This window comes from Anomaloglossus baeobatrachus, chromosome 1 (genome assembly GCF_048569485.1).
Source record: "Anomaloglossus baeobatrachus isolate aAnoBae1 chromosome 1, aAnoBae1.hap1, whole genome shotgun sequence".
In the NCBI taxonomy this organism is placed as follows: domain Eukaryota; kingdom Metazoa; phylum Chordata; class Amphibia; order Anura; family Aromobatidae; genus Anomaloglossus; species Anomaloglossus baeobatrachus.
In genome coordinates this window covers 581,980,969-582,008,784 of record NC_134353.1, presented here as the reverse complement: position 1 = coordinate 582,008,784, position 27,816 = coordinate 581,980,969, and the positions used below count along the sequence as shown (strand labels likewise).

Sequence of the window (27,816 nt, the reverse complement as noted above, 5' to 3'; positions counted from 1 at the left end):
GCACTAAAAGATTACATCGATGAAAACCTAGCCAAGGGATTTATTCGACCTTCTACCTCACCAGCAGGGGCACCCATCTTTTTCGTGAAAAAGAAAGAGGGGACTCTGAGACCTTGTATCGACTACCGGGAACTAAATAAGATAACCATCCGGAACCGGTATCCATTACCGTTGATTCCCGAACTATTGGAGAGAGTACAACAGGCCAAAATATTTACTAAATTGGATCTCCGTGGGGCATATAATCTACTCCGCATACGTCCCGGGGACGAGTGGAAAACAGCGTTCAGATGTCGGTATGGACATTATGAGTATCTAGTGATGCCTTTTGGACTTTGTAACGCCCCAGCGGCTTTCCAACACCTAGTCAACAATATTTTTAGGGATATAATGGACCAGTTCATGGTGATTTACCTGGATGATATCTTGATATTTTCTGATTCCCTACAGGAACACCAGGAGCACGTCAAGACAGTACTTACCCGTCTGAGGGATAACCACCTGTATATTAAACTGGAGAAGTGCGAATTCCATTGCTCAAAGATACAATTTTTAGGATATGTCATCTCTCCTCAGGGACTGAACATGGAGTCTGTCAAGATACGGGCAATTCTAGACTGGCCAGAACCGGGAAACATCAAGGAGGTACAACGCTTTGTCGGTTTTGCTTACTTTTACAGACGCTTTATCCGTAACTTTTCAGAGATCGTCCGTCCTATCACTCTGTTAACCAAAAAAGGGCAGAAGTTTGTGTGGTCCGCCCAGGCCCAGGAAGCTTTCAATCGTCTCAAGGTTTGTTTTACCTCAGCACCAATACTAATACACCCGAATCACGCACTCACTTTTATTGTGGAAGTCGATGCTTCCGATTATGCATTAGGGGCTATCCTTTCACAAAGGACTGGGGACAAGAGTCTCTTGCACCCATATGCTTTCTTTTCTCACCGGTTGTCCCCTGCAGAAAAGAACTATGACATTGCGGACAAGGAATTGTTGGCGATTATTTCTGCTTTTAAGGAATGGAGACACCACTTACAGGGAGCAGCGCAACAAGTGATAGTTCTCACAGACCATCGTAACCTAGAATTACTTAAATCTGCCAGGTGCCTGTCTCCACGGCAAGCCCGTTGGAGCCTGTTCCATAACCAGTTTCATTTTATCGTTACATACCGTCCAGGGTCACGTAATGGGAAAGCCGATGCCTTGTCCCGAATCCACGCCATGGACTCCGTGCCTGGAACCCCGTCTCAGACCGTTTTATCAGATGCCAATTTTGTTGGAGTAATCCGGGACCAGGACTTGTGGAAGGACATCAAGCTGGCCTATGATGGTGACGTATTTCTTGCTGCCCCCCCGAATGATGTGACTCTTGTTCTTCGGAAGGGTGTGTGGTTGAGAGAGCGACGAATTTATGTCCCGGAGGCTGTAAGACTTCGGGTTCTCAAGTTGGTCCATGACTCCGTGTTGGCAGGTCATAGGGGGGTACAGAAGACGCAGGAATTTCTGAGTCGTTTTTTCTGGTGGCCTACCTGTTTAAAGGATGTGAAAGACTATGTCCACTCATGTGTGGTTTGCGCCCAGTGCAAGGTCCCTCGTGTGGCTCCTACGGGACTCCTTCAACTGTTACCCGTACCATCTCGCCCTTGGGGATCCATCTCAATGGATTTTATTGTGGAGTTGCCCGTCTCAGGCAGTAACAATACCATTTTGGTGGTGGTGGATCGGTTGACAAAGGCTGCTCACTTTATTCCATGTACCGGTCTTCCCTCAGCCGCAGAGACAGTGGATTTGGTTATCCAGAATATATTTCGATTGCATGGGGTACCGGATGAGATCATCTCTGACCGGGGCGTGCAGTTCACGTCTAAGTTCTGGAAAGGGTTTTGTTCGGCACTCCATATTGATGTCTGTTTGTCTTCTGCATACCATCCCCAGACAAATGGGCAAACCGAACGGACTAATCAAACCCTGGAGCAGTACCTACGATGTTATGTCAGCCATCTGCAGGACAATTGGTTGCAGCTGCTTCCTTTGGCGGAGTTCTCGTATAACAACACTCAGAGCAGCTCCACTAAGGTAACGCCCTTTTTCGCTAACTTGGGTTACCATCCGAATATTTTGCCTAGGTCACCGGTGGCGGTTTCGGTGCCAGCAGTGGAGGACAGATTGACGGAGCTACGACGGAATCTGGAGGTTTTAAAGGACTCTTTGGCTTAGGCTCAGGAGCGTTACAAGAAGTCAGCAGACACTCACCGGAAACAGGCACCCATGTATAAGGTAGGGGACTCTGTGTGGTTATCCACCAAAAATCTGAAATTAGGTGTTCCTTCGCAGAAGCTGGGGCAGAAATTCATTGGTCCGTTTAAGATCACCGGGATAGTGAGCTCTGTGGCCTGTCGGCTGAGGTTGCCGCACAATTTAAAGATACACCCGGTCTTTCACGTTTCTCTGCTAAAACCAGTTTCCCCTAATACGTTTCATGGTTGTATCGTGCCTCCTCCTCCGCCGGTGATGGTTGATAGCCAGGAGCAGTTCGTGGTTGAGGACATTATTGGCTCCATCGGCATCGGCTTCAGTATCTGGTACGTTGGCAGGGGTACTCCCCCGAGGACGATTCCTGGGAACCTGTGGGTAACATCCGAGCGCCCCGGAAGGTTGCTCAGTTTCATCGGAGGTACCCGGACAAGCCTGGCCCTGATCCGTCCTGAGGCCGTTTCTGGGGGGGGGGGGGAGTACTGTCAGTGTTCCGGGATTTCCAGTTTTCTTTTGAAGGATCTTGGCCTTTGTTAACATGGAGTTTTCTGTTCTGTTGCCCTACATCCTGTTCATCTGTTTAAAAGCGCGCCCCTAAGCTTAGTCTAGTTGCCTGAGTATACTGCTTCCTGTGTACTCCTGCCCTGCTGCTCTCATCTCCTGATTGCTGTTTGGATCCGGTTGAAACACCTGACACCAGCTCTGGACTTCACCTCTCATCCAACTGTGCTCGGACTCTGTCTGCCGTCTCTGGTCGGCACTTCTGCCCGGTCCCTTCCGTTCATATCCACCCTAGGACTCACATCACGTACGGACATTTTTTGGACTATATCTGTTGCCCTTTTGTGTCCCGGCTGCTGTACATTTGGGCCTTCTGGGGTGATTGCCGGACAGCCACTGTATAGGGGTTCGCTTCTGGCAGTCTCCCTGGGGGAGTCCAGTGCGCGGCCCCGGGAATTCCCCTTTGCTCTGAACCCGGCAGGTATTTACTGTGTTTATGTTCTACTGTGTATATTCTGTTCTGTGTACATATTGCGGTTACATATTACTGTGTATATTTCGTTCTGTTTACATATTGCGGTTACATATTATTGTGTATTTTCTGTTCTGTGCACATATTGCGGTTACATATTATAAAACGTCTTTTGCACCAAGAACTCGTCTCTGGTTGTCATTGCCCTAACGCAATCGAAATCCCCAGTACATACAATAGTATTACACATGTGAGGTCACATCCTATTTTTCAGCAGGTTTTGCCACCAAAACCTGATGAAAACTGGATGAATACTTTATCGGTCAGGTTTTACAGCGGTATTGGCACTTCCTCATTGTTCTCTGTGGGTACAATAACGCTGCAATACCGCGGCAAGAATTGACATGTTCATTCTTTAAAAACCTGACCCATACCGCAGATATTTGTCAAAACAGTCAGGAAAAAATTTGGATGTGTTTGTGTGTGTGTGTATGAGATTTCAGAAATCTCAGACTTTACTGGGACTGTAAAAACAGCATTTTATTAGCATGGATTTGTGTTAAACCAAGGCAAATCCACAGCTAAAAAACGCTTCAAATCCTGACCAAAAATGCCCTGTGTGAACATAGCCTAACTGCTGTAAAGAAATTAATGGGCTGGAAAGAGCTGACTGGGATCTCATGAATTAACTTTTCAGCCTGGTGGTTGTATTTTTTGGCAACAAGCTCTACACGGTGTATGATAAAAGCTCTCTTAGCAGTAGAAACACAGCAAAAATAAAAGTTAATTACAAAATTGATTAATTTCATGCTGTCTAACTATACCAATTTCATAACATGCAGAGACCTCTAAAGGGGGCTTTACACGCAACAACATCGCTAACGAGATGTCGTTGGGGTCACGGAATTCGTCACACACATCCGGCCTCGTTAGCGAAGTCGTTGCGTGTGACACGTACGAGCGACCACTAACGATGCAAAATACTCACCAAATCGTTGATTGATGACACGTCGTTCATTTCCAAAATGTCGTTGCTGATTTTGGACGCAGGTTGTTCGTTGTTCCTGAGGCAGCACACATCGCCACGTGTGACACCCCGGGAATGACGAACAACACTGTATCTGCATCCTCCAGCAAAGAGGTGGGCGTGACTTTCATGCGGCTGCTCTCTGCCCCTCCACTTCTATTGGACGGCTGCCGTGTGACGCCGCACAAACCGCCCCCTTAGAAAAGAGGCTGTTCGCCGGCCACAGCGACGTCGCTAAGAAGGTAAGTACATGTGACGGGCACTAGCGATTTTGTACGCCACGGGCAGCGATTTGCCCGTGACGCACAAACGACGGGGGCGGGTGCTTTCACGAGCGACATCACTAGCGATGTCGCTCTGTGTAAAGCAGCCTTAAGTATTTTCCTGACATATAGGTCAATATATTTGAAATACTTAAGACCGAGTCATACTGTGCCTTTTTTCTGTAGTAAAAATTGTTGCAATAATGTCTTTTATATTTGGGCTTTATTCTTTTATTTTATTTGTTTTTTTTTTTTATTTGGAAAAATCACAAATGATGAATCGGGGTTTTAATTATTTTCTGAAACACTAATGGTTGAACACTAATTACAAGATAAAAAAAAAAGGGTTAGTGGCTTCTGCCTCACAAAATTAAATGCTTCTTGAAATATTACTTACTTTACAGAGCAGCAGAGGCATCCATTTCTTAACTCCAACCACTCCTCATACAGCTCTCCAGCCTGACTTATGGCCAAGGACTTTTCCACAGCACTGCCTGTAAAGAAAAAAATAAGAACCTGTTGCAAGAGCTACACGGTGCAATCAAATTCTGTCACTCACATCTACAATGCAACAGTAAAATGTCAAACTGGGTAGACTGTCAAAAAGGGCCAAAGCTATTAGATCTTCTGCTTCTATAATAATCATCACTTACCTGTCGCTGTCAGATGCCACCTCAGCAAAACAATATATATCACTGATGCTATTCTATAAGGACATGACATGCAATTTAGAAACCCACAGTATTTCTTGGACTTTAAGTAAATCTGTCTGCAGGTTTCTGCTATGTAATCTGAGGCTAGCAAGAGATACGTTTGGTACGGAAAGTATTCAGACCCCTTAAAATGTTTCCCTCTTTGTTTCATTGCAGCCATTTGGTAAATTCAAAAAAGTTTCATTTCTCATTAATGGACACTCTGCACCCCATCCACCATCTTGACAGAAAAAAACCCAAATGTAGACATTTTTGGAAATTTATTAAATAAGAAAAACTGAAATATCACATGGTCATAAGTATTCAGACCCTTTGCACAGACACCCATATTTAAGTCACATGCTGTCCATTTCCTTGTGATCCTCCTTGAGATGGTTCTACTCCTTCATTGGAGTCCAGTGGAGTTGCGGCAAGATGCGGTCACATGCGATTGCGTGTATCATACGCAGCCGCATGTGACCGCATCTTGCCGCGATTCCATTGGAGATGAATTGAACTGAAATTAGTGTCTCTTTTCCTACATTATGCTGCTCTCAGATGAGGTAGCAAAAACAACTTGACAGATTCCCTTTAAGAATTTTTAGCAAAAAAAAAAGTATACATCTTATAGTCCGAACGTAGCTTGCTATAATCAGGTGATGTTGGATGGAGGTGTTTGTGAACAGCAATTTTCAGGTCTTATCACAGATTCTCAATGAGATTTAGGTCTGGACTGTGACAGGGCCATTTACACACATGAATATGCTTTCATATAAATCATTGCATTGTTACTATGGCAGCATGTTTAGGGTTGATAACCCATTTGAAGAAGGTGTAGTCTGTAACGTGGGGTCACTTATGTGGTGCTCTGCTGTACTAGCACCTCAGGGGTTCCGCCAATGTGACATGACACCCGCAAATCATGCCAAAAACATCTGCACTCTAATATGTCACTCATTCCCTTCTGAGAGTTCCACTATTGTGGAAAAGTAATTTCTGACCACATGTGAGGAATTATCATATTCAGGAGAAGTTGAGTAAAAAAATATGTGATTTATTTTCTCCTACTAGTTATTTTGAAATTTGGTGCTAAAACAACTATTAAGTGGAAAAAAAATCTAATTTTTTGTTTTCACAGTCCAATGCAATAAAATTATGTGAATCACCTGTGAGTTTAAAATGAACACCACATCTGTAGATGAATTCCACAAGTGGTGTAGTCTCCAAAATGGAGTCAGTTTTGGGTTTTCTGCTGTTTTAGCATTTCAGGAACTCTCCTAATGTGACATGGTGTCTACAATCTCTTGCAGCCAAAATTGTTCTCCAAAAGTCAAATGCTTTCTCCTTTCCTTTTGTGTGCCCAACCAGTAGTATCTGACCACATATGGAGTATCCCTCTACTCAAAAAAAAAATCACAACAATGTGAGGGCCATTTTCTTTTGTCACCCTTGCATAAGTGAAAAATTGGGGGCTAAAAACATTTTTGGCACAAAACATCATTTTTAATTTTCAAGGTCTTAAGGGGGCTTTACATGCAACAACATCGCTAACGAGATGTGGTTGGGGTCACGGAATTCGTGACGCACATCCGGCCTCGTTAGCGATGTCGTTGCGTGTGAAACGTACGAACAACCGCTAACGATCAAAATTACTCACCTAATCGTTGATCGTTGACACGTCGTTCTAATCCCAAATATCGTTGCTGTTGCAGGACGCAGGTTGTTCGTCTTTCCTGAGGCAGCACACATCCCTACGTGTGACACCCCAGGAACGAGGAACAACACCTTACCTGCATCCTCCGGCAATGAGGTGGGCGTCACTTTCTTTCGGCTGCTCTCTGCCCCTCCGCTTCTACTGGCCGCCTGCCGTTTGACGTCGCTGTGACGCAGCACGAACCGCCCCCTTAGAAAGGAGGCGGTTCACCGGCCACAGTGACGTCGCTAGAAAGGTAAGTACGTGTGACAGGTCCTAGCGATATTGTGCGCCACAGGCAGCGATTTGCCCGTGACGCACAAACGACGGGGGTGGGTGCTTTCACCAGCGACATCGCTAGTGATGTCTCTGCATGTAAAGCAGCCTTTACAGTGAGCAGCATAAGGTTTTATGGTTTTATAGTTATTGTGAGATCTGAACTATTTAAATTATGAGCTTGTGCTTCAGGTTTGATGACAGATGAGTAACATGGATATTGTTTCTATGCTTCTATAACACAACATGGGTTTTAATGGATTTGCTAATATCAAACTATATAATGATACGTGTACCTGAGAATCTCCTTTATATAGCTTTTGAAGAAAAATGCATATTGTTGAACTTTTGTTTCCAACTTCTGAAGATGTCTTTTTTTGGAATACATGTATTATTGTTGTGTAACTGCTTTCAATAAAACAAATGTATAAAAAAAACAACTTATGAATTACCTGAAGGGTTAATAAATGTACTGAGTGCAGTTAGAAAAACTTGGAGGTGGAGTGTGGGGGGTTGGGTGGGTGAGGTGCAATTTTTAAAATGGGGTCTTTGTGGGTTTTCAGGCTCCTCCAAGTCCCTTTAAAAGTGAAGTGGTCCCTAAAAATATAAATTTTGTAAATGCATTGTAAATATAAAAAACTGCTGCTAAATGTTTAATTCTTTTAACATCCCAAACAAAAATAAGTTGTTTTTTTGTTTTGATTTTTTTTAAATGATGATTATGTAATTTAGTAATTACTTTGTGTGGAAGCTTTTTCAAATCGGGTCTGTGTCACTTTATGTGGTAATAACCTCCACAAATCTCAGTGATGCTAAGGTTGAGTTTTTTGTGACACATTGTACTTTGTTAGTACGTAAATTTAGATCGAGATGATGTGCGTTTGTTTATGAAAATATCAAAAATGTGAACAAATTTTGAAAATATTAGCAGTTTTAAAACTTTTAATTTCTATGCCCCTAAATAGATACCACACAGCTGCTATTCTAAAAAAGTCTATATAAAGACAGCCAGGAATGCCCCATGTCTCTGAGTACTATGTATGGGAGAAATCAAAGCAAATGGTGTCCACACATTAGTTCAAAGTTAAAAGGGTTCTCAGATAATGAGACAAAATGACATCCCCGATATAATTCAAACTGCAACCCGTCCTACTCACGTGTCAGGGTGGGCTGCAGAATGAAGACAAACAGCTCCCGAAACCAGAGTCTCAACTGACAAGAGCTGTATAACACATAACTCAATCGTCAGCTGAGAGCACGCCTGTCATATGTGAAGAAATATATCTATTCCTTGCTAAGCACAAAGGGCTTCATCTTCTGCTTGTTGTCCAGTCGGGCGCAGTCACTCTCTGTGCACTGCTACAAAGCTGTCAAACTGATGGAGAAGGAGAATACAGCAGGAGATTTCCTCGATCAGCACAACATTGGTTAAAACATATTTCTTCACATATTGTAGCCGTGCTCCTGGCCACCAGAGAGGTATGGGTGATACAGCTCTTGTCAGTTGAGATACACATCTCGGGAGCTGACATGTGACTAGGACAGGCTGCAGTTTGAAATATATTATGGAATCCCATTTTATCTCATTCTTGGTCAACTTTTTTAAGTAAACATTAGAGATACAGTGTGCAGAGGGGAAAACTGATTATAATGCAAGATACAAGTCATATAATGGCCAGAAAGAGTGTTATGCCTAATGACATCTAAATCTAAAAAGTTCCTTAAATGACCCTGAAATGACAGGTACATATAAATGACTGTACAAACAGGGACATCTGTTCCCACCATTTATATATGTGATCTTTTGCACAATATTAAGGATTATAGTCACTAAATATAGTATCATACCTTCACCAAACTCATTCACAATGACAGCAATTCTTTTGTTGTGTTGTTCTGTCAAAATATAATTCAAAAGTGTTGTCTTTCCAGCTCCTAAGTAAGAAAGAAATTACTTAAACCATAGCAAGTAAAATATATATGTATATCATAATTATATATCATACACACACTAACAAAATACAAACATACCAACTAAGCAGCATGATGTAGGAGTCTTACATAGTCCATATTACAATAATTTTAGGATCATTTTACCTATTGAAATCAGCATAGTGCACCGCTGGGCAAAGTTCAGACCATGGACCACATTCGGCCCTCTGGCTATACCAGTCTGGCCAGAGGACCAATACAGCCAATGACACCCACTGTTCACCACTATCTGCATCCTGAGGCACAGCAGATGCCATGCTGTCACATCATCGTATGCTGTAGGGAGCGTCACTGCACTGGAGGCCGCAGCAGAGCGAGGTGTGTATGCAGTGATTTGTTTGTTTTTTTCATGTGTACGGGATGTCTGCAAGTATGTCGAAGGCTGCTAATAATGTGTTTAGGGGGATGTGTGGGGCTCATGATGTACATAGGAGTCTAAGTGGAACTCATAACATACAGGTGCATCTCAATAAATTAGAATATCATCAAAAAGATAATTTATTTTAGTAATTCAATATAAAAAGGGAAGCATATATGACATAGAGTCATTACACACAGAGTGATATATTTCAAGTGTTTATTTCTGGTAATGTTGTTGATTATGGCTTACAGCTAATGAAAACCCCAAAAGTCATTATCTCAGAAAATTGGAATAATTACCACAAAACACCTGCAAAGGCTTCCTAAGCGGTTAAAATGGTACCTTAGCCTGGTTCAGTAGGCTACACAATCATGGGGAAGACTGCTGACTTGATAGATGTCCAGAAGTCAGTCATTGATTGACACACTCCACAAGGAGGGTAAGCAACTAAAGGTCATTGAACTCAACTAAAGAAGCTGGCTGTTCAAAGAGGGCTGTATCCATGCATATTAATGGAAAGTCGAGTGGAAAAAAAGTGTGGTAGAAAAAGGTACACAAGCAACCAGGATAACTGCAGCCTTGATAGGATTCTTAAGAAAAGGCCATTCAAAATTTTACGGGAGATTCAAAGGAATGGACTGCTGCTGGAGTCAGTGCTTCAAGAGCCACGACATACAAATGTATCCAGGACATGGGCTACAACTGTTTCATTCCACTCATGACTAATAGACAACGCCAGAAGCATCTTACCTGGGCCAAGGATAAAAAGAACTGGACTGTTGCTCAATGGTCCAAGGTGTTGTTTTCAGATTAAAGTAAATTTTACTTTTCATTTGGAAATCGCACTCCCAGAGTCTGGAAGAGTGGAGAGACCACAATCCAGGCTGCTTGAGGTCTAATGTGAAGTTTCCACAATGATTGAGGGTTTGGAGAGCCATGTCATCTGCTGGTGTAGGTCCACTGTTTTTTATGAATACCACAGTCAGCGAAGCCGTCTACCAGGAAATTTTGGAGCACTTCATGCTCCCTCTGCCGACAAGCTTATTGGAGATAGCGTCATTTTCCAGCAGGACTTGGCACCTGTCCACACTGCCAAAAGTACCAATACCTGGTTTAATAAACACAGTATCATTGTGCTTGATTGGCCAGGAAACTTGCCTGACCTAAACCTCGTAGAGAATCTATGGGGTATTATCAAGAGGAAGATGAGAGACACCAGACCCAACAATGCAGATGAGCTGAAGGCTGCTATCAAAGCAACCTGGGCTTCCATAACACCTCAGCAGTGCCACAGGTTGATCGCCTCCATGCCATGCCTCATTGATGCAGTATTTCATGCAAAAGGAGCCCCAACCAAGTATTGAGTGCATTTACTGTACAGACTTTTCAGTACACCAACATTTCTGAGTTTAAAATAATTTTTCAGTTGCTCTTATATAATATTCTAATTTTCTGAGATAATGACTTTTGGGTTTTCATTGGCTGTAAGCCATAATCATCAACATTAACAGAAATAAACACTTGAAATAGATCCCTCTGTGTGTAATGACTCTATATAATATATGCGTTTCCCTTTTTGTATTGAATTACTGAAATAAATTAACTTTGTGATGATATTCTAATTTATTGAGATGGACCTATATATAGGAGGATATGTGGGGGCTCATTATGTATATAGAAGGCTATGTGGGGTTCAATGTATTTATGAAACTATGTGAGTGATCATGCTGTATGTAGGAAGCTATGTGGTGGCTCATACTGTATGTAGGAGACTATGTGGGGGCGCAAGCGGTATATAGGAGGATATGTGGGTGCTCATACTTTATATAAATGGCTATGTGGGGGCTCAAACTGTATATAGAAGGTTATTTGGGGGTTCACACGGTATACATAGGGGCTACGTGGGGGTTCATTATGTCTATAAGGGGCTGTATGGGGGATTATACTGTATACAGGGGGGCTGTGTGAAGACTCATCCTGTATGTAGGGAGCTATGTGAGGGCTCATGCTCCATAAAGGGGGCTCTGTGTAGGTTCATACTGTATATAGGAGATATCAGCATGCTTAATTCTGCTCAATGTTAAGTGATAAAATTAATATAAAATATTATTACGTAAATATTGAGCAGAATTAATTTCAGTCAATTGGTTTATCCCTCGACACAAGTCACTGTCTCTCATGTGGCCCTTCTGGAAAATGAATTGCCCACCCCTGGTATAGTGTATTACATGGGTCTGCTGCACAGCCTGCTATACCAGGATGCACCACAAGAATGTGCTATTGCATCATATTAAATAGAAGCATTGTTACAGGGAATCTGTCACCAGATTTAGGCTTCTTGCTGTAGTTGTGCTAAACATCTTTGTCTAACTGTACCTGAGCCATTGACTGAGCGCTTTGTCTACACTGTGCATAGGCACACATCTGCCAATCAAATGTCAGAACAGGAAAAGCCAGAGCTCAAGAGCATTGAGGACTAGACAAAAGGGAGTTTATCATTGAAAGGACAATTAGAGATGCAAAACATAAACTAAAGAAAAGTCCAATAAGTGACCCAGCGCAGGATCCAGGGTCTCTGTTCCTACTTTATACGGCTTTCAGATAATCTGTCACTAGGTTTTTTCTATGATATCATTAAATAGGACCTGTCACAGATTCAAAAGTGGCCTATTCTTGCTTTGATCATGTTCCCAATGCTCTTCTGAGGGTTGCTTTTTCTTGGAAATCCACCATATGGCTTCTGAGGTGTGAGACTTTTTATTTAATGCATTCTATTTAGTGTCAATTTTTATGTTCTTTAACAAGTGGGAGTTGCTCACATGATTCTCTGGGGGTGTCTTTAGGCTTCTCTTATTACCTTGCAAGTAACGCCACTTTAATAAAAAGCAAAAAAATGAAAACAATTAAAAGGGCCCATATCCATGGAACCAAATGGTGGATTTACAAAAAAAAAATAGAACATTTAGGGTAAAACAAGAAAAAATCAGCAGCGCAAATACTGATCATTTATGATCCAGTGTCTGGACTTCTTTAAGTGTGAAGCAATTATGAAAACATAAATAAACCGGAACTTGTGTTTAATCTCTATATAAAGCTGTAGTGCTGCTGCTGTATCATTCAGTCATTATGATGAACTCAACCTTATCGGTGGAGATATCGGCAAAATATACACAACACTATAAAGAGATAGAGAATAAATTAACTAGAAACACTTCGGCATTGTTTAGAAAACCCATGGATTTGATAACACTCATCTTCTGAACAACCTGAAGAGCACAAGTAATCCAGTACTACATGGAGCAGCTCTAGATCATTCTGCCGATATCATAGGAAACACCCTCTATATCACCCATACTTGCTTATTAACCATACAGTTAGATGGATGAAGAACGTTGATGCTGGATCCAATAAAGAGACTATTAATTCCTATATATACGCTATTCAGACTACAGAGTCTGGCACTTCATACTATGCTTTTTCTGGTGCTTCTGAGTTGCATAGGCAGGCTCGGGCGTTGAACAGCTGTGGATTCATTAGTGATCGGGATAGCAGGAGTTAATTTCTGCTAGCCTGCTGGTCACCGTAACTCCCAGCCTTTTTAAGATGGAGGATTCTGTCTTACCATGTCAACTATGGCTTTTGCTAAACCGGTCTGTGTATTGTTGTGCTCAAGTAACTGATGATTTACTGCCTGTTGCTTGGTGTGCAGTTGAATTCCTCCTGTTCTTTATTTTCCTCCTTATCATTTGTTGTCTCATTACTCTGAATGAGCGTGCTGCGTTCTAGAGTCTTGGTTTCTCCAGTTTGTCCATATATGTTGGTTGTTCCACTCCTATCCCGGACCCAACCCCCCTGGAGTGGGGAGGGATGGGGTACTAGATCAGAGCTAGCCAGGAGCAGGGCAAAGAAAGGGGCCCAAACATCGTTACCATTAGACGTAGCTTTGGGAGTAGGGACAGCTAGAGCCCCCTAGCCTGAGGTCAGTCTAGGAGCACTGGTCCCCGGTTATCCCCTCACACCCCGTGACAATTTTAAAGTGGATCCGTCACCAGATATCACACTATAAACTGCATACACTAAATGAGTCATTAAAACATGAAGATAGTCTACTTACTTTAAAGATCCTTGTCAGATTGACTAACATTCTGATATTAATATAAACAGAGAAACTCTCTAAAACCAGATATTTATTAATTAAAGTTAAAAAATATTATCAAAGCCATATAAACAGATAGCTATAACGGTCAATAACCACACAGCAACTGTTGTGCAGGGTTGAAAGCACTTTGGTAGGGTTATATACATATATATATATATATATATATATATATATATATATATATATATATTAGTGTACGCTGATTTGCTAATCTCTCGGAAATGGTATTGGAGTATTAGCTTATGGGGCTGGGCTACAATTCCCTAGTCTCACTCCTTCCTAGCCGCGGAGGTTAATACACCATAATGCTTTGGGCACCCAAATGGAGACCAATTAGTAGAGAGCTGCAATAGCATAAGCCATTTTTGAAAGAAAAAAAAAAAATATTTATATATGTTGTTCTTTTTTTTTTTTTTTTTAAAAAGATGGCTTATGACTATATATATATATATATCTATATATATATGCAGTATATATATATAACACGCAAAAGACACTCTTATAAACAAGGTGAATGTTTAATTATATAGACCACTATATTCACACATAGTAGACTTGATGCAGAAATTTCTGTGACTGTAGCATTCACCATTCATCTCACTATTGCTTGGAGGAAATGATATGTGCTTGCTACAGGAGAACAAACCATTCATACAGTGCCTACAAGTAGTAGTCAACCCCCTGCAGATTTAGCAGGTTTGATAAGATGCAAATAAGTTAGAGCCTGCAAACTTCAAACAAGAGCAGGATTTATTAACAGATGCATAAATCTTACAAACCAACAAGTTATGTTGCTCAGTTAAATTTTAATAAATTTTCAACATAAAAGTGTGGGTCAATTATTATTCAACCCCTAGGTTTAATATTTTGTGGAATAACCCTTGTTTGCAATTACAGCTAATAATCGTCTTTTATAAGACCTGATCAGGCCGGCACAGGTCTCTGGAGTTATCTTGGCCCACTCCTCCATGCAGATCTTCTCCAAGTTATCTAGGTTCTTTGGGTGTCTCATGTGGACTTTAATCTTGAGCTCCTTCCACAAGTTTTCAATTGGGTTAAGGTCAGGAGACTGACTAGGCCACTGCAACACCTTGATTTTTTCCCTCTTGAACACCAGGCCTTGGTTTTCTTGGCTGTGTGCTTTGGGTTGTTGTCTTGTTGGAAGATGAAATGACGACCCATCTTAAGATCCTTGATGGAGGAGCGGAGGCCTTGGCCAAAATCTCCAGGTAGGCCGTGCTATCCATCTTCCCATGGATGCGGACCAGATGGCCAGGCCCCTTGGCTGAGAAACAGCCCCACAGCATGAAGCTGCCACCACCATGCTTGACTGTAGGGATGGTATTCTTGGGGTCGTATGCAGTGCCATCCAGTCTCCAAACGTCACGTGTGTGGTTGGCACCAAAGATGTCGATCTTGGTCTCATCAGACCAGAGAACCTTGAACCAGTCTGTCTCAGAGTCCTCCAAGTGATCATGAGCGAACTGTAGACGAGCCTTGACATGACGCTTTGAAAGTAAAGGTACCTTACGGGCTCGTCTGGAACGGAGACCATTGCGGTGGAGTACGTTACTTATGGTATTGACTGAAACCAATGTCCCCACTGCCATGAGATCTTCCCGGAGCTCCTTCCTTGTTGTCCTTGGGTTAGCCTTGACTCTTCGGACAAGCCTGGCCTCGGCACGGGAGGAAACTTTCAAAGGCTGTCCAGGCCGTGGAAGGCTAACAGTAGTTCCATAAGCCTTCCACTTCCGGATGATGCTCCCAACAGTGGAGACAGGTAGGCCCAACTCCTTGGAAAGGGTTTTGTACCCCTTGACAGCCTTGTGACCCTCCACGATCTTGTCTCTGATGGCCTTGGAATGCTCCTTTGTCTTTCCCATGTTGACCATGTATGAGTGCTGTTCACAAGTTTGGGGAGGGTCTTAATTAGTCAGAAAAGGCTGGAAAAAGAGATAATTAATCCAAACATGTGAAGCTCATTGTTCTTTGTGCCTGAAATACTTCTTAATACTTTAGGGGAACCAAACAGAATTCTGGTGGTTTGAGGGGTTGAATAATAAATGACACTCTGAATAAACTTTTCTCAATTTAAAAAAAAAAAATAAAAAAGAAATAACATTCTTTTTTGCTGCAGTGCATTTCACACTTCCAGGCTGATCTACAGTCCAAATGTCACAATGCCAAGTTAATTCCGAATGTGTAAACCTGCTAAATCTGCAGGGGGTTGAATACTACTTGTAGGCACTGTATGTATGGGTTAAGAAGAGTTGTTGTCTGCAGTACCAAGTATTAGAGCCAAGGGTGTACTCACCTAAGTAACCTGTGATGATAGTGACTGGGATCTTGCTTGCTGGTTGCTCATCCTGCACCAAATCTTTGATGGGAACAAGTTCTGGGCAGTCTTCATCCTCCTCCATGAAGACAATGGGACCTTAGCCTAAAAAGATTTAAGACACAGTCAATATACTGTACTTCATTTTACTTCGGAGAATCCTAAAAACATTAAACTAGGCAATTTACCGTATAACATCTGTAAGGCATCAATATTTTAAAAGGAAACTGCCAGCAGGATCTAGGCTCCTAAATTTCCACCAATCTGGTTTCAAGGACTTTGATAGGTTCACAATTTATAATTGTCTATTTTCTGGCATAAGTGAGAAAATTTACTTTGATTGCAGGATTAAGTAGCCATGGTAGAGGATCTGGCAGGTGCTTTTCCAGGCGTGATTGTCAGATAATTCATGCCAAGTCAGTTTTAGTGGCATTTGGTGCAGGTACAGCTGAGGATGGTACTCCTCCCCTCACCGAGTCTGCACCAATTGCTGCTGGTGGTGGCCTGTGAAGATCTACTTGACCTGTGATTTAAGGAACCAAAATCTTTCAAATATGTTCCCTTTAAATCCTCCAATTAGATTTTCTGAATTAAGCTGGCAAGTAGTTTAAGACATAAATGACCTGGGCCTGCTGAATACCGTAGTATGATAGTACAGATAGTATGAAGAACATATGCCTGCTTACCAGCATTGAAACCTACTTGTTCTCTACAGCTATGTTACATTGCATAGTCTGCCCCCTTCCTTTTTTATTTCACTTGGTACCAGAACTCCTCCCATTTGGATAAAGTGTTTTAAAATTAGCATGAGAGGAGATCTGCCTATTTTGTTCACAGTGTTTTGTCTGAAATATGTGGAAGGTAAGTTTTTCAGCTCCTTTCACTTGGTGTTGTTGCTGTATATCAGTCATAGGTGATATGGTGTTGTGACTGTGAGGTGGTATAATCTGGAGTCATGGTTGCTTCACCATGTAGTATGGGTGCTATGAGGGTCCTGTTCACTCCCCTCACTATTGTGGTATAGTTTCGGCAGTGGTTAGCACATTTTGCCGCACCGTTACGGTTAACGACCCTCTAAGAGGTTCACCGTGATGTGACAGTGGGTTTAATAAACCTAGTGTTCAGTATTGAAATTTTTGTTTAGTCACAACAGATCAATGTATGTGCGGTCCATGGGCCCGGATTCATCAAAGCTTTTACAAGTGAATTCAGCTTTGGAAAGTCACAAACTTTTTGAACATTTGTAGCAAGGCACATATATAGAGAAGCATGCCACTCATCAGACATTCCTGATTCATTAAAGGGGTTGTGCAGGACTTTTTTTTTTTTAAATGGGTCTAAGTACAGACAGGGAGTTGTTAACTAACTGCTGATTGTGCCCGATGCTGTCACAGACATCAAATCAGTGGCTTCCGCCGATATCACATCAGAGCATCAGCTATTCTTCCACTCTACTCTGTTTATGGGGCATGATGGCCTATGCTCCGACAAAGCAACCCGGAAGAGGAAGAGCTGGTCTGTTGACATGGAGCAGCTGAATCACCGGCAGGAGCAATCGGTGACTACTCTGAGCCGGCATAGAATAGAAAAGGCAGGTAGTTTCCAACTACCTACCTGTTAGATTTTAGGCCCTGTAGAAAAGCAAAATGTTTTATATTATGAACATAAAAACACACACGTGTGGAAAAAAAAGAGAAAAGTGCAGCTGCATCCAACGGGCCCCTGTACAGCATAAAAGACCCTAGCTGCACAAATACCAGCACCATCTCGGACCTGGCTCCTTAAGAGGCTGTTGAGCAGTTTCTCATGCCTCCTTAATGACTAGAGGGGAGGCCGCCACACACTGCCTACAAGGTGAGAAGAAGGTGTGTAGAAACAAACAGAAAGCCAGTTTGCAATAAACTAAAACAAGTTCAAATAAGATGAAAGGATTAGGGATGGGAAGGAAGCACACCAACTGACAGCAGACACTCAATTGGTGTTTACTTCAAAGGTAAAACCCTAAACTGAGGAGATGGAACTCCCAGAAACAAGTCCACATTAGAGAATAGAGATACTGCACTTTCTTGCTGGCAATGCGGTAAGAGGTGAACATGCACAACTAACCCAGAATATGATAGTGCAAACAATAAAAGGAGAAACACCTGGAAAGGAGCAAGTCAGAAAGGAAAACAAAAGCTATAGGAACCATCAGCATTTAAACACGGAAGAAAAGGCAGAAGCCCAGCAAACCGAGGATCAAACCACAGGTCACAGGATTGAATGTCCAAACAGTCGCCATGACAGTAAAGTTCTGGACAGGAGGTATGCACCCCTGAGGTTGCGAGCCTCAGTGATGAAAGTCCTGGAAATGAAGAATGCCAAAGGGTTTTTAATGGGACCGGATTTTGGGTCCTAGGTTTAGGAGCGGCCATAGAGCCTGGGTGGGAATGGTTGCTCTCATACCTTCAAAGAGGCTAAATTGACTCAGGTAGGTGTAATGTGATGGAGCTGGAGAGTAACCAGTAATGGTGATCAGACTGAGCCTAAAGCAGGATCTGTATTGCTGTCTGCGTGAGACCCTGTTATTGCTTTGGCTTTTGGAGAAAGGTCTGTGTTTTTCATAGTTATTTTATTTTTGCTGGAAAAAGGCTGTGAAAGTTTATAAAGTTTAATAAACTTCACAGTTTGGATACAGAGAACCTGGTGCCTGTGTGAACTCTAGTGCCTACTAGTCAGTATTAACCCTTGCAGCCCACAGTCAAATTTAAAAAAAATAGTGTTGGATAAGCCCTTTAAGGTTTGCATCTTTTAATGAAACAAAAGTGTCTGACGCCAGCACACCCCCGAATCTAGACCAGCAAGAAAATTGCCAGTCTTATTGAATTAGGTCCCATGTCTTGTACAGCTATGCTATTCTTTACAGTAGTTTTAAATAGAGCGCAGGCTCATTATCCAAAAAGGTTATAAATCAGAAACATCTCCAGGGTTGCCGCTAACTAGGGAATTTCTTCTCAATTCTTCCTTTGTCGAAAAGAGGAGGCCGTCCTTCATACTTCTATTACTGGTATTGTGGCGACCTTCAACAACATAAATCTTTGTTTCTGCTTCCTTCCCCCTACCCATCGACATTGTGAGGCTGGCTCATGTGTCCTTGGGAAATTAAATTAAAGTGTCTCCGATCGCACACATCCTACTTGGTAGATAGAAATAACCAGAAATAACCACGAGGACCCATCTCCCAATGAAAAGGATGGAGCCTGAATAATCATTAAACTTTGGGTCCTCAAGGAGTAGGTACTTACTGCTTTCCAGCACTGGGGAGAAAGCCCGAAACATGATCAGACCAACACATACCCCCCTATACCCCAAAAATATACTGATTAATCTAGAAAAAAAGATTGATTTGTGCTTTACAATTTTTAGTCATGCCCGTAAAGCCCCTGACTGGTGAAGTGAAAGCGGATCAGTCATCAGAAGTTACAATAAGCTCTATACATTTAATAGATCTTTTAGACTGGCTGAGGCTGGTGAACTAAAATCCATGTCAGAGTGGCTGTATAATCCTCTTTTTCCACTTGATATTAATATTTTTAAGTCCAGCTTAGCTTTATTAACTCACTTTATTATCAGGCTGTGAATTTTTAAATAGGATTAAAGAGCCAATAAAAAAAAAATAGTCATAATAAGTACATCAGCCTCATTAAATCTAATAGCTATTAGGTTATGTATACAGTTTATATAATAAAATCTGATAACATCTTACCTGTCTTGGGGTAGGATATAGAAGACTCTTGAAGCTGATGTATTAAATCAGGAAGAGAGGAGTAAAGGCCACTAGCGATGTTGCTGGTGAAAGCACCCGCCCCCGTCGGTTGTGCGTCACAGGCAAATCGCTGCCCGTGGCGCACAACATCGTTAGTCCCCGTCACACATACTTACCTGGCTAGCGACGTCGCTGTGGCCGGCGAACCGCCTCCTTTCTAAGGGGGAGGTTCGGTCGGCGTCACAGCGGCGTCACTAAGCGGCCGCCCAATAGAAGCGGAGGGGCGGAGATGAGTGGCAGGAACAGCCCACCCACCTCCTTCCTTCCTCATTGCCGGCGGCCGCAGTTACGATGTTGTTCTTTGTTCCTGCGGTGTCACACATAGCGATGTGTGCTGCCGCAGGAACGACGAACAACCTGCGTCCTGCAACAGCAACGATATTTGAGATTAGAACAACGTGTCAACGATCAACGATATGTGAGTAATTTTGATCGTTAGCGGTCATTCGTGCGTTTCACACGCAACGACATCGCTAACGAGGCCGGATGTGCGTCACGAATTCCGTGACCCCAACGACACCTCGTTAGCAATGTCGTTGCGTGTAAAGCCCCCTTAAGGATCTGAGTGACTGAGAAGGACAAATTGTGATAGTTAAGTCTGTGTCATGGCATCTCCAAAATAGCAAGCAGGTCATTAGGGAGAGCTCCCAGTAATTAATACCTACCAAGGGTGGTCCGAGCAACGAAAAGGATGCAAAGGTTTATTAGACTAATAGATACGCATTGGGAACAAATGATAGCCCATCTGTTTCAATCCCATAGAAGAGTTGTCATAGCACAATCTACTACAAAGTTAAAGCAGGATCCACCCTCCTAAGCCATCTATATGGACATGCAAGTCATAGGAAGCTGAATAAAATGTTACTTTGATATCTAAGATCCAATGTCTTATTCCCGATGAATCCACATTCGTATATGTAAATGAGCTGTTAAGATCTATTGGCAGGATACAGATCTGCATGAGACTTTGTCTCCAGAGCTTATTTTAAAATGGAGCATTACTGGTGTGAGACATGTAATGACTGACAGTCTGATTTAATAATCACACACAGCTCTGCAGTGAGGAGAGAGCTAACAGTACAGTAGAGCTGAACTGTCTTATCCCATATATTTGCAGCAGCACTTGTCCTCTCATAGAGCTGTCAGCTTTGCTGTGCCTGATTACAGACAACACTGTACAGCAGACTTGAAACTTGTTTCATTACAAACACATCTGCAGCAGTCCTCTAACAGTGCTTTCAGTTCTGCTTTATGCCCCTTCACCACCCCAGTAGTCATGTGAGATGGAAGATGAAGCACTATGAAAGGACAGCTGCTGTACCAAATGTGTATACAATGAGATCACATTCTGCTCTGCTGTACTGTGTTGGAAATAATAACACCCAGCTCTGCAGTGAGATCAGAAGCGCAGTCAGTCAGTCATCACACTTTTTTTTTTTCTTAAAGGGACTGGCAGCACAGGATGACTCTTCACACCAAGTACAGGTGCTTGTGCATCATGGCGGGGATCATCATATAAGTACACCTCACCACCTGCTGGTTTTCTATATATCTTCTTTCTCTGGCTCCATAAACCCAGAGCTGTCAATCACAGAAGAGAAGAGGGTGGAGACTGAGGTGGGCAGGTGAATTTAAATGATTAGCCCCACCATGATGCATACGCGCCTGTACTTAGCTTGAACAGTCATTCTGTGCTGACAGAGTTCCTTTAATTGAGCGGAGGAGGCAGATTCTCGGGGAGATCTATGTCCGGCCCATAGATCTTAACAGCTCATTTACAAAATTAAGAAAAACATGTACGGTATTTCTCTAGAACAAAACATTTAATCGTACATTATAAGGTACCATCTTATTCAGCTTTCTATAAGTTGCATGACTATGTACACAACTTAGGTGGGCTGATAATACTAACACATTCCATTTGGTCATTTACTTCATGAAGTGGTAGAACCACAATGTAATATGAAAATAAGGCAACCAAGAAAAGGTAGTGTGATATTCTGGGCAATATTCTGCTGAAAAATGTTGAGTCCTTGCATTCACGAGGACTTACAGTATCTATAATTGTTGAAGACCAAGAACCCCTTGATGACAATGGTAATTTTTACAAAAGCATAATGCATCCTACAACTATTCATCAGGAATGGTTGCAGTTCCATGTATTGACTTGCCCTACAAACCATGGCGGTACAGCCTAGTAACTTTCAGTACTTAAAAGTTCTGTTGCTAAATAGCCCTGGGCACCTTCAGAAGCCTTGTGGAGTCCATGTCTCAGAAGGTTATTATTGGTCTGGTGAGACAATGTGGACCTAAACAATTTTAGGAAGGTGGCTTTAATGTTATGGAGATCCTTGTGGATGTGACGTCTGCCCAGGACCACAGACTCAGGATGGCTATCACAGTCAGACTAGAGGTAAGCAGGATCAAAAGAACCTGAAACTCTTTAACCCCTGTACAGAGGTCTGGAATTACTTCAGGTTCCAGGAGATCACTGCCTATGGAAGGCTGCAATCTAGAAAAGAATGGTCGTCCGGCAGGGTCAAAACCAGGAGGTACAGAAAAGGGACAAAATCAGCAGCCAAGAGAGTAGTCAAGAAATCAGACTAAGCTCAAAACGCAACGATAGCAACGAAGCACAAAACATGGCAGCCAGGAGAGTAGCTAGTGAACAGGCACAGGTCAAAAACACAGGGATCAAAAGTTCAAGAGCAGGGTGTGAACCAGAGGCACAGCAGTATACTGCAAGACTATATCTGGCGACGACCAGCAGACAGGAGGAGAAATAAGAAGGGTGTGGGGCCTTCCCATTGGCAGTGGCTGAAAGGTGGTACTGTCACATGCCACCATAGTCATCCAGTGGTACTGCAGGTCCCAGCGAAACCTAGCTTAGTGCATGGGCGGAGCCTGCACCCACCACAGCCACTTGTACTGACTCCTCCCCTATCACCAGCAATGCCCACAGCAGGAATACATCGACTCCTGGTGATCGAAGCAGAAATTGCAGGAACGGACTCTGGAGGAGATGTGACAGTGGAATACTGATGGGAAATTTCCCAAATCATAAGTAAAATCCTATCATGGGGGACCAAGTACTGGGACACCTATTGATCTTAAGAATGGAAGTCTGTAACCTCGAAATTGGGCTCTGGAGGATTTCTTCTTGAATGGAAGTGTTCATGACCAGCCTTCAATGGAAGCTGACTGGCGATTTTGGGAAATTCCTTGTAATGAAGGAAATACTGTGACTGTTGCCAATTAGAAAAGGCATAAATATGAGCATTGTGACTGGGTGCATTACTGGCGGCACAGCTACTGGCACTAGAGCTGTCATTGCTATGGGGGAACACAGTTACATGGGCAGAGCTAATACCAAAGGGTTGCACTTCTTTACAACAGATAAAACAAAGTGTGCTATGCATGCTAGGACAGAAATTACTCGTAAAAACAAGTCTTGTGCCAAGTAGGCACACCCTGGCTTGTGGTCTGGTCAATGTGCGCCTCGTGAAGGTGGTTAACACAATACGGCAGATGTTGTTTTGTTATCTGACTTATATCAAATGACATCCGCTTTCATCAAAGCAACATTATGAGGAACCTAACAGCTTCATCAAATATTGTACTTGGCTGTTCCAAAAATTTAATACACCATCTAGTAGCTTGTTACAAGTCAATTACAAAATATGTACCATACAGATATAAATGTCATTTTTAAGCTTTAAAAAAAAAAAAAAGACCGGAATGGAGATGAAGCAGAAGAGAAGCTGCGGATCTGCTGAGGTGATGTCACTGGAAGCTGCAGATAAAATAATCACTATTTTTTTTGTTTGTTTTTTTATTGCTTTCTAGTAAATGATAAATTTTAGCCGTTCTGTCTTACAAGGATCAGCTAAAGCACATACGATAAAAAAGCTTAGCTAAAAAGAGTGGCTGGTGGATGATTCATTCTTACAGAAATCAAGAGGGGGTCAGTGAGTATATACTGAAGCAACATACTGGTATATACTGGAGTGAGTCAGCATTACTAGGACTACATACCAGAGAAGACAGCGGACAGGACACAGCGCTGGCTCATCCATTTGTTACTTTTCATTTACTAAAGGGAGTCTGTCAGCAGGTTTCTGCTACATAATCTGAAGACAGCTGTCGCGGGTGGGGAGGAGGGGACGCTGCGCTCTCCCACTGCTCGGGTCCGGCCGCCGCTGCTCTGCGGCTACTGCTGCTCGGTGGCTCGAGCGATAGGCCGGATCCCGGGGACTCGAGCGGCGCTCCTCGCCCGTGAGTGAAAGGGGTGTTTTGTTGGTGGGGGATTTGATTAATGTCCGTGACGCCACCCACGGTTGTGGTGATTGTGTGGACACCACCCGCTGCTCTGTCTGGGGATCCCGGGAGTGGTGTTATGGAGCAGCTAGGTGTTGGTTTGCCCCTCCGTGGGTAGGGGATTTGGTGGTCCCGGGGCCCGATGACGGGGGTATAGGGCGGTGGACAGGCGGGTTATGGGGCCTGTGGAGGTGCAGGGACGCAGGGGCAGCGCTGTGCCGCACGGCACGGAGGTACTCACTCAGCCCAAGGATGATGACACAGTTCACGGCAAACAAACGGCTGGTTGGACGGGTCCCTCGGACGGCTGCGGTGTAGATGTTCCCTGCAAGTTAGCGGTGACTGTCTCTTCCCTGCACCTAGAAACGGTTGTTGGTAGCGATGGATTCCAACCGGTAACCCGCTCCCCGACTTGGATATGAGCCGGAGGAGCCCCTCTCTTGCCCGCAGGCGCTGGCCCTGGGAAACTGGTGCCTTGGCGGTGGCGGTGTCTCCCCTTCACGGTTGGACTGTTGCCTTCAATCGGGACTTTGCTGCTGGGAGACCCGGAGGTCCCCTTCACTGACGGACTTGGCAAATTACGGCGACTCCTAGCCTTGCCGGGGTCCGAAAGGCCCCTGCCAATGGTGCTGGCTTCTCTTTGTATACCGCTCCGGTACCGCCGGGCCACCACCCGTCCACGGTCCTTTCAGCAACCTTCGATCAGCCTCTCCTGCAGACGGTCACCGCCGTCTGCCAACCTTGCTGTCTCAGTCCGGGGCACACACCCGGACCAACTTCAGGCTCTGTTGCTGTCACTTTTCTCTTTTACTTCCACTCCTGTCACTTGCTCCTCTACCACTTCCCTCTTACTTCAAACTCTCTCTCCCTTCAACTGCTGGTTTTCCCGCCTCCAGGGCTGTGTACTCCTCGGTGGGCGGAGCCAACCGCCTGGCCCACCCCCTGGTGTGAACATCAGCCCCTGGAGGAAGGCAACAAGGATTTGTGTTCTGACCTTGGTGTGCCTGCAGGGAATGTGGGGTGTGTGGTGGTGTCATGACCTGTGACCCCTGGCTTGCCCAGGGCGTCACACAGCATGCTGTAAGAGTTAAAACAGAGAATTCAGCCCTGTGTCTCTTATCACAATGTCTGCTTTTACCTGCAATGTTAGTTTAAGACTCTTAGGGGCACTTTGCACACTACGACATCGCAGCTGCGATGTCGGTGGGGTCAAATCGAAAGTGACGCACATCCAGCGTCGCAGTCGATATCGAAGTGTGTTAATTCCTTTTTGATACGATTAAGGAGCGCAAAAACGTCCAAATAGTATCATCGGTGTAGCGTCGGTCATTTCCATAATTTCGGAAGGACCGATGTTACAATGTTGTTCCTCGTTCCTGCGGCAGCACACATCACTGTGTGTGAAGCCGCAGGAGCGAGGAACATCACCTTACCTGCGTCCTGCGGCTCACGCCAGCAATGCGGAAGGAAGGAGGTGGGCGGGATGTTTACGTCCCGCTCAGCTCCGCCCCTCCGCTTCTATTGGCCGTCTGCCGTGTGACGTCGCTATGACGCCGCACGACCCGCCCCCTTAATAAGGAGGCAGTTCGCCGGCCAGAGCGACGTCGCAGGGCAGGTGAGTGCATGTGAAGCTGCCGTAGTGATAATGTTCGCTACGGCAGCTATCACCATGATATCGCAGCTGCGACAGGGGCGGGGACTATCGCGCTTGGCATCGCAAGCATCGGCTTGCGATGTCGTAGTGTGCAAAGTGCCCCTTAGCGGTCTGAGGAGCAGTGAGCTGTAGTCCAACTCGGCCCCCTTCTGTGATAAGCAGCTTCTGTCTATGGAAATCTACACTGACAGCAAGGTGTAAGCAGCGGCAGCTCCCAGACCTCTGCTACATTAAGATCTCGAATTGTGTCAAAATAGTTGCACCCAGTAATCTAAGTGATACATCACTGGAATCAGGGGCTCTTCAGCTACATCATGCTGCTCTCAGATGAGGTAACAAAAACCTGCTGACAGATTCCTTTTAAGTGTTAGAAATAGTCTATAAGAGATTTCCTTTAGCAACAAACGAGCCTGTTATCTCAAGGTTACAATTTTAGTCCTTCTGAAAATGATTAAAGAATCATACAGACCCGTACTGTACCTCTATGCAAAGTATCAAAATATCCCGTTTATAGCTCTGTTGATCGTGGGGATCCGAGGCCTAAAGTGCCATTTAGACGCTGCGACATCGCTAACGATATATCGTCGGGGTCACGGTGTTTGTGACGCACATCCAGCGTTGTTAGCGACGTCGCAGCATGTAAAACGTATGAGCGACCTTAAACGATCGCAAAAGAGGCAAAAATCGATGGTATGTGAGACATTGTTCACTTACCAAAAATCGTTGCCTATTCAGTAGCGAGGTTGTTTGTCGTACCTGCGACAGCACACATCGCTTTGTGTGACACCGCAGGAACGAGCGACAACCTCGTACCTGCGGCCGGCCGCAATAAGGAAGGAAGGAGGTGGGCGGGATGTTCGTCCCGCTCATCTCCGCCCCTCCGCTTCTATTGGACGGCTGCCGTGTAACGTCACTGTGACACCGCACGTACCGCCCCCTTAGAAAGGAGGCGGTTCGTCGACCACATCGACGTCGCAGGGAAGGTAAGTCCGTGTGACGGGTGTAAGCAATGTTGTGTGCCACGGGCAGCGATTTGCCCGTAACACACAACCGACGGGGACGGGTATGCTCGCTAGCGATATCGATAGCGATATCGCAGCGTGTAAAGTACCCATAAGACTCCACTGCTAGCATATTAACGAGGTCTTCTGGATCCCTGCAGACATATAGGGTATGGGCAAAGTGCTAGGTTGTATCTTGAGGACAATGGAATTTTTTTTTTTAAACTAGCGCTGTGGATATTAAGATATTAATTCCAGTATACCAAAAAAAGTGAAATTCTGCAATTTGTGCAGGTTTTTTAAATGACTTACAGCGTTCATTTTACTATGAATCTGACCTGGCAGTATGATTCTCAAAGCAAGTGCGAATATGTAGATATCAGACATGTATATCTTTTGTTTTAAGTAATGAAAATATTCAGAAACTCAAGAAGCAAAAAATCAAAAAACGTCACGACTTTCTGAGAGCTGTAACATTTTCCATTTTTGAGATCTGGGACTGAGTGAAGGTTTAATTTTTGTGCCCAGAGCTGATCTTTTTATTGATATTATTTTGGGGTATATACGATGTTTTGATCGCCTGTTACTACATTTTTTCTGCTTTTGAAGCGGCCACAAAACTGCAATTCTGGCATTTTGATTTTTTTTTTGTCATTACGCTGTTTACCGATCCGATTAATTTATTTTATATTTTGATAGATCAGAGTTTTAAGAACGCAGAATACCAAATATGTGTATTTATTTATTTCTTCATTTTTAATGTGGGGGTGACTTGAACTTTAATTTTTAAACCTTTTTTTCTACTTTGTACTGCATTTAATAGACCCATTATGGGACTTGAACCTGCAATAGTCTGATCATTTGTTCTATATACAGCAAAGCGACAACATTGTTGTATATATAAGAAATAAGAAATTACAGTCTCCTATGAATGTCGGCCACTGGCTGGTTTTCTGAGGAGTACTGTATTGACAAACACAGACACAACTGACCCCTGGCTGTTGTGTCAACTCAA

General features: G+C 43.6%; 1 protein-coding gene across 2 annotated transcripts in view; it reads right to left on the bottom strand.

The window, feature by feature from the left end:
• LOC142296397 (zinc-regulated GTPase metalloprotein activator 1B-like) overlaps positions 1-27,816 on the bottom strand; it is a 116,125-nt gene that overhangs the window by 80,676 nt on the left and 7,633 nt on the right. The window contains exons 1-4 of one of the 2 annotated variants that reach the window (XM_075339988.1): positions 16,213-16,527; positions 16,004-16,129; positions 9,026-9,112; positions 4,914-5,010 (exon numbers count right to left, since the gene is read on the bottom strand). In XM_075339988.1, coding sequence (XP_075196103.1) covers positions 4,914-5,010; positions 9,026-9,112; positions 16,004-16,109 — 290 coding nt within the window. In that variant the 5' untranslated portion in view covers positions 16,110-16,129; positions 16,213-16,527. Of the gene's footprint in view, positions 1-4,913; positions 5,011-9,025; positions 9,113-16,003; positions 16,130-16,212; positions 16,528-27,816 lie in introns of those variants that run through there. The other variant, XM_075339977.1, reaches the window with a different exon arrangement.